The 13443-nt window shown below is 46.5% G+C and overlaps 1 protein-coding gene across 4 annotated transcripts in view; it reads left to right on the top strand.

The window, feature by feature from the left end:
- Positions 1-10871, top strand: part of FBXO34 (F-box protein 34) — a 40325-nt gene extending 29454 nt beyond the window's left edge. For 3 of the 4 annotated variants that reach the window (XM_037393853.1, XM_037393851.1, XM_037393852.1), the window contains one exon: positions 8030-10871. In XM_037393853.1, coding sequence (XP_037249750.1) covers positions 8030-10214 — 2185 coding nt within the window. In that variant the 3' untranslated portion in view covers positions 10215-10871. Of the gene's footprint in view, positions 1-2841; positions 2962-8029 lie in introns of all 4 variants that reach the window. The other variant, XM_037393854.1, reaches the window with a different exon arrangement.
- Positions 10872-13443: the final 2572 nt, after the last annotated feature.

The raw sequence follows: 13443 nt of genomic DNA, 5'->3' as shown, positions 1-13443 counted from the left end.
CTTTGTGGTTGTGTAGACAGCATATGCTTGCTATGTTAGTTTCATGGTAATTTAGTGCTGGAAGAGACTTCCTGGGTCACCCAGCTCCTTGCTTTCCCAAGCAGTATCTCATAATCCCTTTTGTAAACTTGGTCCACCCTAAAAACAGTTATGTCTTTTCTTCTCTCCTCCCATAGATTAAGCCGTTACCGAAGATGTGTGATTAGGAACCTTCTTTTGATTTGCAGAAGTGCAACATTTGTGCCAGCTTATATACTCATTTGAGCTAGTGTGTTTTTTTATTAACTTTTGTCTAAGGACTGCTTCTTTTTTTCAGTGGTTTACTACTTTTGCTGTATTCTATAAAATATGGTTGTATAGCCTCATCTGTGGTTTTGCTGTGCTAAATGACCCAGGTGTTACCTAGTAGCTTCTTGAATAAGAAAGTGTGTGTGTTCTTGTTCTCAGTGTGGATGTATCACTTTTGAGTGGTGTCAAAAAGTGTATGTCGTGTTCCAGGGCACAATCTGGCAGGAGGGCTTTTCACTGCTGCCTTGAAAGTATCACAGAATCTCCTCTGCTTACCTCTGTTTCACGGATATGTCTGTGGTAGCCAATGCACCTTTCTTAGTTACCTCCAAAACTTCTTGGTGTTCAGCTTGCTGGTGCATCACCATCTGTATTTCAAAACTTGCTTCAGTTTCTGTTACTTGATGTTTTGTGCCTCTGCATTTTTGGAAATGCCTTCATTTCTGTGAGTGCACCTATAGTATTTGTGCTGAGGTAATTCCTAACAAAATCGGATGTTCCCAAGGCTGATTTTAGAGGCATGTCTTTGGTTTCCAGGCTGGTATTTTCTTATTCAGCATCACCTGGCGCCGTCTGCTGCTAAGCCAGCTCCTTTGTCTGTTTTCCCTTCCTCTGCCAATCTGTCTTAGCCAGTAAATCTCCTTGTGCCTTCTGAAGTCCATGTGAGGAAGATGTAGTACATTTGTCTAAAAAGATTACTTTTTTGAGAACCTTCAGGTTAGTCTGGCTTTTTGAACTATTTCCTCTTCCCCCTTTTTCCCTGTGTCACCTTAATCCTCTTTGCTTGCAAAGCACCTTTATATTGAAATCAGACTGCCAGGCCCAGAGAGGCTGTGATCTCTTTCTCCCTTGCAGTGCCACTTCCGATGTGCCACATTTTATTAACTCAAATTTTTGCCTTTCAAGAGGTTTATAAACCTTGCTTCTAGGCCTGCAGTTTATGAGCCTGTCTATTTTGGATTCTAAAGCTGACATGAGCCAGTCCTCACAATTTTCATGAAGCTTTGTAATCCTCCCCCTCACACCAATGGTTTTGTTCAAATTAGCCCCTGGGCTTTTGCCTTCAAGATCACTGTTCCCACCCCTCTTTAAAAATCATGCAAAGTTGAATTTGGTGTCTTGTGCTGTACCTAGAGTACTCTTAATCTCTGCCCTGACCTTGTTTGCAGCCCTCTTTCTCTCTCTGTCCTTTCCCACAAACTGAAGAACAGTTTACCATCTTTGTTTTGAAATCTTTTTGCTGTGTCTTAACACTGCACCGGTTCTCTTGTTTATTCCAAGGCTTCTTGATCGCTTAAGATACAGGTTTCTAAGTGATGTGACCTGGTGACTCAAAACCTGTGTCTGCTTCTTGTATCCTTCCTGAAGGAGGAATGTATTCAGGTGGTTTCTTGTGTTCTTGGGATGTGTTGTTAATAATGAAACCAGCTTTTTGACTCCTGGAAAATGCTTGCTGGGTTGTGCTGTCTGCAGTGAAATCCTTTGCACTGCAAGGCAGCTGACTTCATGATCCAGTTCCTTTCGGTCTTGAGTTTCAAAAGAACAACCTGATGACTTGCCTTCAATCTACTTTTGCTTATTCTCTCTTTTGAACTTTGAATTAAATAATAAAGATAGTGTGGTCCAAGGTTAATTGCTACAACCTCTCATGTGTTCTCATTATGTATGCACAAAAATGAGGACTAAATAGCATCACTCTTGTGGTTCATTAACTGCTTGAAGAAATTTGTTGTGCCGTGATATTAAGAAAGGTCTAGGCCCTCTTGCAGTCAATAAATTAGAAACCAGATGTTAAGAAAGAACATTTCCAGAAGGAAACATGTCACTTATCTGTGCTGCTCTGGGCAGTTGTATAAAACCACCACTTCTTTTCTTACCATGCTTCTGTGATTTCTTCTCACCTTAGCCTGTTCCACCACAGGCATGTGTGCTATCCTATCATCGGAGCTACGTGTTTCTGGAGCATCTTATAATCTTGAATACCAAATCTTTCAGTTTATTTTGTTCCCTTCCGCTTTGTCATCCCTGTGTCATCTGTAGTACAGTTGGAAAGCGGGGAGCATGGGTTTGAGCTTCCTCAGGCTCAACAAAGAATTGCTTCTATGTCACTTGCTTCACGCTAAGTGCTTTTGTATAAAAGACTGGCAAAGCAATGGCACTTGTGTAGAATTTAGAAGGTAGCTGAGGCTGCTGTGCTTTATGCTGAAGGGCATATGTGTGTGTGTTTACTTTAAAATGTGTTTAAAACTTACTAATGGGTGGGATCCCTCAGACTAGAGTAGTCTGTGTGTTGGGCTCGGGTGTGCAATCTCACCTTAAACCTCTACTTGGTGAAGAAGATGGATTTTATACGCGATAAATTTTTTAGCTGCTCCTGTGTGCAGTTGTATTTGGATGTTGTCAACACCAAAGTCAGGCCATTTGAATGCCTGGTGTGGGTGAACAAGCAGTGGGGGATGCAATAAGAGTTAGACACCTACTTTGCATTTAGCACCTCGGCTCTTCTGGGCCAGCTCTGCCCCACATGTTCAGCTTGCTCCTTTTTCTCCCCAGGCTCGCTGTTCAAGTGGAGAGCGCCGCTTCAGCAGTCCGATAACTTCTGTTTACCTTCAAAGCCCACGAAAATCCTCGCTTGATCTCTGATGCAGGAGGTGGTTTTGCAGGTGCTAGGAGGTGGGTCAGGAGCGGTTGCTTTAATATGAAGTTACTGCTGCAAGGGAGTGGGTTTTCTAGAAATTGGATGCCTCCGCAGCTGCTGAAGGCAAACCCGCCCCTGATCTGGAGCATCGTGCTTCCCAACCTGCTTTTCCCCAAGCTTGGACACTTGCCACATGCCAGAACAAGCTCCACTGAGTAGCAGAGTGTCTTCCATCCCGGCTGCTCTGGCTGGGATTTTCCCGCCCCGGCAGGATCCGTGGAATGCCTTTGGAGCAGCTCTGTCTGCTTTGCCTTGCCCTGGCAGTGCGAAGGGGATGGAAATGGTGCTGGAGACTGAGCCCAAAGGACCCACCAAGTTCTTCCAGAAATAACAAGGGGTTGACCATAGCTTAACTTGCATTCAGTACTCAGTCCTTCATAATTGTCAGTGTCCTTTAGAGAGGAGCAAAGCTCTATAGACAGAGAAATGGGATGCCAGGGAAGAGAAATGCCTTGCCAGAGGTTTGCTTGCTGTGGGTTTTATTGTAGTTAGGTTTTTTCTTTCTTTTTTTTTTGTTTTTGGCTCCTGCCTTGTGTTGGTATGTCCTGAGGGTTTTTTCAGAGTTGTAGTTGGCACTGCATGTGCAGTCAACAATGCTAGGAACTTTTGTCAACTGGGGTTAAGTGTTTACAAAAAGAAATCCACAGGAAACTTTGGGGTTTTGACTGAAATTTTCACCTTAAAACCTTCCGGTGCTTTGCCCAGAAAACTTGCAGTGTGATTATGTTGTTTGAGCAGATCGCATGTTGTTGTTGTTGTTGCTGGCCAGAGGAAATCTGTTGGCTTCGTGGGGCATTGTGAGAGTCCCTGACCCAGGTGCAGTGAGGGGCAGTTGGGCTCTCTGGATCTCAGAAAGGAGCAGTGAAAACTGAGCCTTTTCTACCAGTTTTACCTCCAACTTTGGAGCTGCCGTTAGAGCAAATATATTATTTTTTTCAGGCTGCTGTGATTTAGAAGATACGTAAAAAAGGATGCAGAAAGATTCTGACCAGCTTGGTGTGGCAGCTTATGGGTTTTCCCTTCAGTAGAGAGAGGAGGGGTGCGTGCGTGCCTGGGCATGTATAAAGGCATATATTTCCATATCAATCCGTTGTAGTAACTAACGTGATAAAACTGTAGTGGAAACAAGCTGTAGTTACAACCTGTAAAAACAGCAGTGTCATTCCACAAGTGTAAGTATCCTGTTTTTCAGATGCAGCTGATGAGAAATAGAAAAACTGGCCCTTTTATTTCATCATCCTAAGGATGGAATAACAGTATAAAGACAGCAGAGCTAGTTGTTTCAGTGCTGATCGTTCCTGGCAGAATTATCAGCAGTTCAAAATGGCACGTTTAGGATTGAAAAACCTTTTATGCTTACTCCATGAATTTCTGAAGAGTAATCTCTCAAAATGAAATTGGAAAGCTTGATGACTTAAAGGGTGGAGGGGAACAAACAGAATTATTCTGGAATTAAGTATCATAGGGAATTGTCAGTGAGTTCACCTTTTAACAGCTACTTTTTGTGTGTTTAAATATTTAAAAACTTAACTTCAGCTGCCGCAATTCTCTGCTTGCCAGCACTGAAATGTTGTAGAAAAAAGGTATTCTGTGGGTGAGGGCTGGGCTCTGGTTCATCTTCAAAGAAACTTCTGCTGGGAAGCCTTGTTCTAATTCTGGGAGCTAGAAATGAAATGTGCTGCTGCTGTGTGAGGAAGAAGCTCTGTTTGCCTCAGAGTTTGTTGTTCTTAATGCTCACCACAAAGGGTGTGGGAGTGGGGGCTTGTATTTTCCAAGTGACACCTTCAGGTAAGGTTTGTTACTAACTCTTCTAAAATGGAAGTTAAGTTCTCTTCCCCACTGCCTGAAAACTGGGAGGCAGATGGCACTGTGTGATTCAGCTGGTCAGGTGGAGTTAGCAGTACTCTTTATAGCTGTCTGGAGTTATTAAATGAAGGTTTTCTTTAAATCTGGATCCATTAAAACAGTGCAATGAACTGAATGCTGAATTCAAATGAGGCAATTATTCTGGCAGTAAAACTTCTGACTAAGGCATAATTTTGTTATGTAAATTATAACTTTTCAACCTTAAATGGTATTGTTGGCTGAGCCAGGGACTAACTGAAACACAGGAGGAAATATAACCTTAAATGAGAAATCTGTAATAGGTGAGGCATAACTCTGCCCTTTTGTCTTTTTCCATAGACCAGAAATAGCTGGGAGCAGCTGAACCAACTTTGCTGGCTAAACGTGTCCTCTAAGCATGTTGGGGTAACCAGTTTGGTCCTGTTTTCATTCGTATAAAACCTGGTCTCACGTTCGTTTTGCATCTTCTCTTAATGAAGGGTGTTGAACCGATTGTCCTGCTCGATTCCTGAAAACTGCTTGAAGAAAGCCTTTTAAAAACACGTTCAGCTCATCTTTCTAACACCCTGGCATGAAAACTCATGAATTGAATTTGATCTTCTGTTTCTAGCTCATGAGACTGAACGTGCGGAGTAGTGTATTTAATTGTATTCACCTCTTCTCCCCAGGGTACGGTGGTGGGCAGCCATCAGAGCTTTTCTTTCTCTAGTCTGAAAAACCCAGCTCCAAAATGCCCTTCTGGGTGGAGAATGCAGGGCCGCAGGCACCGTTCTCTGCAGCGGCTTGCTGCAGTGGTTCACCTGCTGCTCTGGCCCGAGCACATCCGTGGCCTGACCCTGCTTAGCTGTAAAGTGCAACCGAAATGAGGCAGACCCTATGGAAAACGAAGCTGGAACAAACTACAGCAGCACTGACTCCCCATTCTCCCTTTTCATCTATTTCAGCACCCTGAAGTTCTATTTTTATCAGATTATTTCAGTTTTTAGCATCCAACTGAGAAGGCAAACAAAACAACTCGGTTGCGTTTTGCAGAGGAGACTGAATTGGGAGGTGACCCAATTCCAACAAGAGCTGGAAGTGGCATGCAGAAGGCATGGGGAGAGATCTAACCCAGGGACTAGATCGGGGTATCTGCAGTAATGAGGACTCACATCGTCACAGGCTGTAGGTGAACTGCAGATGGTTTTGGCACTGGTTGCAAGAGTGAGGTAATGATCTTCCTATGCAATTGGGAGGGGAGAGAACATAACGGCATCCCTTTCCAGTGTCTGCCTCCTGGCCTTCAAAGTGCACTGCATGGACCAGAGGGGTCCCCTAGGTTTTATGCACGCTCCTAGGAAGGTGAACCAAGCCCTTCCTCTTGATGTACCTCGCCAAATCCTCTACCAGCACTTGTCACCCATCCCCTCACTTCTTATCGCTAGGGCCAGGAGGAGGAAGCAAAACCTCAGGGGTAAGCAGTGGTTAAGCAGCATGGCCGCTTCTGGTGCAGAAGAGGTGCAGGTGGTGCCTGGCTGAGTTGTTGCCCTTGTGTGCTTGCGTGTGTTGTGTTAGCAGCTGGAAGTGGAGCATCTTGCTTTCAGAGCCTTCCCTTGGCCAGCTGCGGTGCTCTCTGGCTCAGCTCTCCGTTCTGCCAGCCGTTACTGTGGACAGTCTGCAGCCCTGGCTATCCTGTGGGGCAGGGCTGCCCAGAAGGTCCCTGAGCTGTGCTCCAGGTTGCTCCTACGGCATGTCCATGTGTGTTCTAGGTCAGTGTCTGCTGTTAAGACTTCCCTCTTACAGCCATCCTGTGCGCTCTGGAGGGTCTGCTCGAGGGGTGGGTGTGCTGGGTTCCTTGCTCCTTGTGTGCTGACCCCATGGGTACCCTGTGTGTAGCATCACTGAGGGAGTCTTGAGGTAGGTGTGTGTCCCAGCTGCACCGTGGCATGGCAGGGAGAGCCCAGCTGGACTTTGGCTGTGTCTGTCTGATACAAACCTATTATGTGTGTGAACTGCAGGTGTTAAACTATAAATTTGACCCACTTTTTAGACATTATAGCTTGAGTTTTTTGATTAAAAGCTGTTTTTAGGCTAGAAACGCAATACTAAAGCAGTTGTTTTGGTGGTGGCTGTCAAGGGAAACATACTCTCTGTCTGTGTCCGTATCAGCTTGTGGTAAATGTGGCATTGAGCCTGCTGTTCTCAAACTAGCAAGCGTGGATTATCCGTGTTTCAAAAAGTCCTTTTTGAACCTTTCAACAATTCAATTTGAACCTGTAACAATTCAAAGATTACCATGGAAACATAATCTATAGTTAGTTCTGTAATATGCTTATGTGATACTCCTGGGAGAAGAGGCTGAAGTCTCCTGATAATTGCATCCCATGTGGCAGTGCCCTGGGCTTTTGTGGTTTTGAGCTTTGAATTGAAGATTAGTGCGAAGGTGTAACTGAAAGGAGGAGTCGAGTGCCTGGGACTGTTGCAGCAGTGGTGCTGCTGCTGTAATGTCAGCAGCATCCAAGTGTCTCCTTTACAGCTCTTAAACTTCTAACCATAAAACCACATCCTTGAAAGTGGTTCTCTTCAGCTGTATGTGCTGCTTCTGTCACTTTTTTTGGAGGGCCATGTGATATATATAGCATAAGAACCCTTATGGGAAAGCACACCAGATTTGCCTTTGTTGATACACTAAAGGATAGGTTTAATCTTGGGTGGTATTAGGGAATCGGATATCTGCTGGGATCTCTGATGAATATAATTACACTTACTAATTTTCCTTTTCAGCTTTAACTGTACTGTATCTACTGAAAAGAACATATCTATCTATATATCTGGTAGCTAATGTCAAGATAAACCCTTTGACCCACGTGTACCTTACAGCTGGATTAAATGAACGGACAGAAGGATAGCTCTGACTCTAGAGTCTGCACAACACATACAAGTTAAACGTTGGCATTTCTCCTTGCAATTCCCTGGAAACAGATTTCTGTAACAGGAAGATCTCTGCTGTCCATAAGATCATGATCCTGTTACAAGGAGTTCTCCAAGGGCAGGTGCTGCATCCTTGGTTGCTGCTTTTCCTTTCTCATGTGTCCCTGTTGAGGTGTGGGCTGCTTGACATGGAGTGGGAGGTATGCTGGTGCCTGCTCCGGGCTACCTTCTCTAATTCCAGGCAGGCATATTTTGCAGCTATAACTTCTTCCTTTTCTCTTTTCCTAGGGTTTCTGGTATGCACTTAAAGCCATATCTGAAGTTACAGAAGAAAGAGCGATCTCCAGAAATAAGCCAGGATTCTCTGAGAGGCTCACCTGTGAGCCATCAGAGACCAGCACAAGAAGAAAAATATACCAACTGCACCAAACTGAGCGTTTTCCCAAAACCCTCCTTTGTGACTCCATCTCAAAAGCTTCTGGGGATTATTTATCCAAATACTATGTGCAATATGAATGGGAAAGGCCCAGCGGATGGTCCAAGTGCAAGGGAAAAGAAGAATGCCCTCTCTGCAACCATCCACCAGGGAGAAGAAGAAGGACCGCTGGATGTCTGGGCTGTAGTGAAACCTGGCAATACGAAGGAGAAGATTGCGTTCTTTGCAGCCCAGCAATGCAGCAACAACAACCGGCTAGGCTCTGTGAAAATCAAAAGCACGTGGGATATTGACGGAAGAACAGCTAAACGCAGGAAAAAATCAGTAGATCTTAAAAAAGCCAAAATTCAGCTGGAAAGAATGAGGGAGGCAAATGCCAGGTGCTCCCAGCCAGAGCCTTTCGCCTGCGGCATCGAGCACTGTTCGGTGCATTACGTGAATGACAGCAGTGAGGGTGTGTTCCCAGGCCGGTCCCTCTCGGTGATAGAGATGGTAGCCTTTCTGGAGCAACGAGCAAGTGCTTTATTGGTAGACTGTGCTAAAACCTGCACGCCTGCTTCTGCTACGAGGCTGAGCGCTCAGCCTAAAGGTGCGCTTCCCAGCTCAGACCTTTTCTCCTCTGCCGGGGCCTGCGAGGTCCATGTGGAGAGGGGACCTTGCAGCAATAGCGAGCAGCAGCAGAGCGAGCCTGTGCGTGTGCTGGACATGGTGGCCAAGCTGGAGTCAGAGTGCCTGAGGCAGCAGAGCGAGAGGGAGGCTGGGAGCCTCTCTCGGAACAACAGCTTCCGCAGAAATGTCGGGAGGGTGCTCCTGGCGAGCGGCACCCAGCCCGAGGGCGAGGTGGGGAAGGTCTCCTCGGGGGTCCTGGCTCAGGGGGTTGGCTTGGAGGAGGCAGGGGTAGCAGAAGCTGGGTATGGAGGGTGTTGTGGTCCTCTGGGTGACACAGAGTTGTGGGATGGTGCTGCCTCTGCTCAGCAGCCTTTTCCTTCTGGGCTGGATACTCAGATGGGGAATGTGAATTCGGGACTTGCTCATACAGCATTGGCTGTAGCTGCTGGCAGGAGTGATTCTGAAACGCGGATCGAGCCTCCCAGACCCCTGCTGTCTGCGTGTCCAGCTGCTGCCAGGTTGCCGCCGGATTCCTTGCGGAGCAAGAACGCGACTCTTGATTGCATAGCGAAAGAGCCTGTAATTTTCCCAAAGCAAAGTCTGCATCCTGCTAGGAAGGAGCCCTTATGCATCAGTATATCGGTCACCAAGACTGAGAAGGGATGCAGGAAAGAGAAGCTCTCCAACTCCAGTGCTAGTGAAGATCCGCTCCCAGGGAGGCTGTTCTTCCTCCAGGCTGACCAGCCTGCTGCTCATGAGCAACAGCCACTACGGGAAAGTACCCAAGAAAAGCCAGGAGAAGTAGTCCAAAATGAGGATGAGGATGCCTTGGCATCTGACAGGTCGTGTGTCAGAAGCGGTGTCCCTACAGAGCCATCTGCCCTTCCTGTTCCTCCGACAGAAGGGGCTTTGCAAGTACTTGATGCTTCCTGCTTAAAAAGGCAGGTTTCGCATGACTTTCTGGAGACCAGGTTTAAAATCCAGCAGCTGTTGGAGCCTCAGCAGTATATGGCCTTCTTGCCTCACCACATCATAGTGAAGATCTTTGGATTGCTTCCTACTAGGAGTCTGGTTGCCCTCAAATGCACTTGCTACTACTTCAAATTCATCATTGAATACTACAACATCAGGCCAGCAGACTCCCGCTGGGTCCGTGATTCCCGCTACAGAGAGGACCCTTGCAAGCAGTGCAAGAAGAAGTACGTGAAAGGGGACGTATCGCTGTGCCGGTGGCATCCCAAACCATACTGCCAGGCTTTACCCTATGGGCCCGGGTACTGGATGTGCTGTCACCGGTCTCAGAAGGGCATCCCGGGCTGTAAGTTGGGTCTTCATGACAATCATTGGGTTCCTGCCTGCCACAGCTTTAACCGTGCTATTCATAAGAAAACCAGAGGAGCGGGAGCTGAAGTGGAAGAGGAGTATTAGTGCACATACACTTTCCTGCGAGATTGTTTGGGGTAGGAGGAGATTCTCATGCCTTGTGCTGTTTACAGTGTATATAATTGTTGTGTGTTTTTTCACAGGGCTATGAAACTGCACATACTTAAACACAAGAGCCTTTACCTTTTAGATTAAAGATAGCTTTTAGTCCATCTATGTAAATAACACTATAAAAACTAATTGTACATACAGAGTCTACAGCTGGCTGAACAATGTAATCACTACAATGCAGCTATGATAGTGTTGCGGCTATAGTTGTGTGTGGTTTTAAGTGTCTTGTTTCAAAATCTGTATATCCTGTATAATATATGAATGTTTCTGAGAAGAAACTCTAAATAGGTAAAGGTCAACTTGTTTAAAGAATCTGCAGACAACTTAACTGGACAACCCTAAAGTTAGACTAGAACAGGTCCATTATAGTAGTGTGGCAGTGGATTTAAAAAAAAAAAAAAAAAAGAGGAATATTATTGTATAGTCAGAGTATAAAAAGTTCTTGTCTACCTTACCCGTGCTCTGTTTCTTTTGTTTGTGGTTTTTTTTTTTTACATAAATAAAATGTGCATTCCTAGATCTGCCTTACCAGATTTTCTCTTGTAAGACTTTTGCCCCACAATAAAAATAATGTAAAACATGTGGCAGAAACTTGGTACTGTGAAGTAGTTTGGACATGCTTCCTGTAGAAAACTAGTCATCCTCCTAAAAAAGAAACAAAAAATACCCCAAAACTTAATATTACTTGAACAACTCCCTGCTGTAACATTCACAAGTTCCAGCTTTTCCTTTCCGTCCCATCAGCTGTGTGTGCAGCAGAGGCTCCTGTTGTTGGGAGGGCTGGTGCTAGGTCTGTAAAACTTGCAAAAAGGGGGGCACTCTGCTTTGAGTCCTGCTCCTCAGCTCTTGCACCAGCCCCTTACTGGGCCCTGGATGCTCGAGGATGTAGTGAGTCCAGCAGGAGGGAAGTGGAGTTGCCTTGGCTCAGCGGTGTGCTGGAAGCTTTGCTGTCTGCTGTACGCTGAACTTTTCCCTTGCAAGAGGAGGGGTCCTTGCAGTGCTTTGCCCTGCTCTGCTACAGCCTCTGTCATCTTATGTCTGAGGTGCGAGTTGGTGCTTTTGGAGGAGAGTTGTGAACATTTGCATCCGAAGAGCAGGTGAACAGTAATTCCTTGAACTCTGCACGGGAGCTGAGAGTGGCATCTACTTGAGTATTTCCTCAAATGCGTTCCCTGCTGGCAGTCCTGTGTTCTGGGCTCTGCTACAGCCTTCCTTGCTACAGCTCACTGCCTGTGGGGATGAAGAGTTTGGAAGCCTGGGAATGTACCCTGGACAGCCCGGCAGCAGCGTTTGGTTCCTGGGTGCGGAGTAGTGGAGCAGCAGCTGTTCAAGCAGCAAGTGGCACTTGTGCCTTTGCCTTGCCCCAGTCCCTTCTCTCCCCGCGCTTCGTGCCGTTGCTGTTTCTCTGCCCCTTCTCAGGACCAGGATGGACACAGAGCGATCATTGCTGCAGCTGGGGCAGACAAAAACCTCTGACCTGGTGCAAGAAGAGCTGGTGCCCCCTTCCCATGGGGCTCACCCGGGCTCCTCCTGCCCTGCGAACCCCAGGGGAGCACCTGGCAGAGGGCAAAGGGCTCTCCACGGGAGCAGCATCAGGAGGGGGGGCCGTGCACGCAGCGCAGGGGTGTGGGGGGGTGAGGAAAGCTGCGGCTGTGGTGGCCAGGCTGAGCCCCCCGGCTCCCTCCCTTTTGTTTGCCTAAAACTGGTGGGATCGCGTGGAGTGCCTGGCACTTTGGAGTGGGAGAACAGGAGGGAGGAGAGGGTGGAGGATGAAAGGTGGAAGCATCTGCCTTTTATTCTCTCTGTTAACAGTGAAAGAAAGAAAACAGAGCCCTTCCAGCATGAAGTGCGGGTTGGGTGAGCCCAGGATGCTCACGGTAGATTTAAAGAGTATGTTTGGTTTTTTGCTAGTCCCTGCTTTACCTGGTGCCTGCCAGGCTGCGCGTCCCGCACCCCTCCCCGGTGCCGCTCAGCCACCTCTGCAGTGCAGCAGACATTATGGCAACCAGGAGGAATGAAATTAGAAATCTAAGAGAAGGGTGCGGCTGCCTTGTAATCAGCTGGGAAGAGGGAGAGGAAAAGCAGGATCCCTCGTTAATTTGTGACTTCATTCTCTTTAATGGGGTGCAGGCTTCACCCAAGCTTCGATCCGCTTCATCAGCCGCACTGGGATGAGCTGCAAAACAACTTTCTGGCAGGAGTCGTCTTGCCAAAGCTGTCACCATCCAAGGCCTTCAGCTTAATTTCAATTAAGGAAGAGGGGAAAGAAACTGCTTTCCTGCCCCCCACCCAAGACTCTGGAAAACTTGAGATAACCCATGCCAGGCTGACAGCAGCGAGGAAAGTCCCTGTGAGGCTGAAATAGAAGCAGCAGAGGAAAATATTTTGTAACTAGATAAGGGGGCTGTGAGGTCATTTTCTTTGGAACAGGGTGTGAGATTTTGGTCACCTTTGTTGAACAAGGGGAAAAATGAGAATAAAATAATAACATTGGGCTATTTTGTTCCTTGAAGCAGTTAAATACTGAGGACAATTTGATCTCTACCTTATCCCATGCCTGCCCTCCCCCCACACTGGCTGAGGAGCATGGGCTGTTTTATACATCATTAATTATGTAGTTTGCAGGAACTGTCCCTGTTGCCCAGCATTGCTGCTACAGAATTGTTTTACAGAACCAAGTTTTGCATCCTGAAGTGGGTTGGTTCTGAATGTAGCCATGCTGAGCTGCCTGCAGGCTTTTTCCCCCTCTAAAAAGCAGTAGCATCCTGAAGTGGGTTGGTTCTGAATGTAGCCATGCTGAGCTGCCTGCAGGCTTTTTCCCCCTCTAAAAAGCAGTAAAGTACAGATTTCTGTTTCCTGAAGGGCCAGTTCAGAGAGAACCTAAGGTCCAACGAACGTTTTTTTTTCTAAGAGGCAAATAACAAAAAAAAAAAAAAAAAAAAAAAAAAAGTCTAGTGTTGGATTTGTAAAATTCAGTGTTCAGAAGAACTGAGTGAAGACTGGGCTGTGTGCTTGACTTCCCTGCCTGGGAGCAGTTAAGAGTCTTTGGACTGAATTTCCAGATAGGCCTGTGAAGAAATTGTAATAACATTTCTATTGTTCGTAAACTTCTAGTTTTCATCAGGCTCTGGGGGTCTCCTGGCACGGACACCCCTGAGTAAGC

Source organism: Falco rusticolus, chromosome 7 (assembly GCF_015220075.1).
Source record: "Falco rusticolus isolate bFalRus1 chromosome 7, bFalRus1.pri, whole genome shotgun sequence".
Taxonomy (NCBI): domain Eukaryota; kingdom Metazoa; phylum Chordata; class Aves; order Falconiformes; family Falconidae; genus Falco; species Falco rusticolus.
The sequence above is the reverse complement of the archived record's forward strand: the minus strand, read 5'-3'. Positions and strand labels throughout refer to the sequence as shown.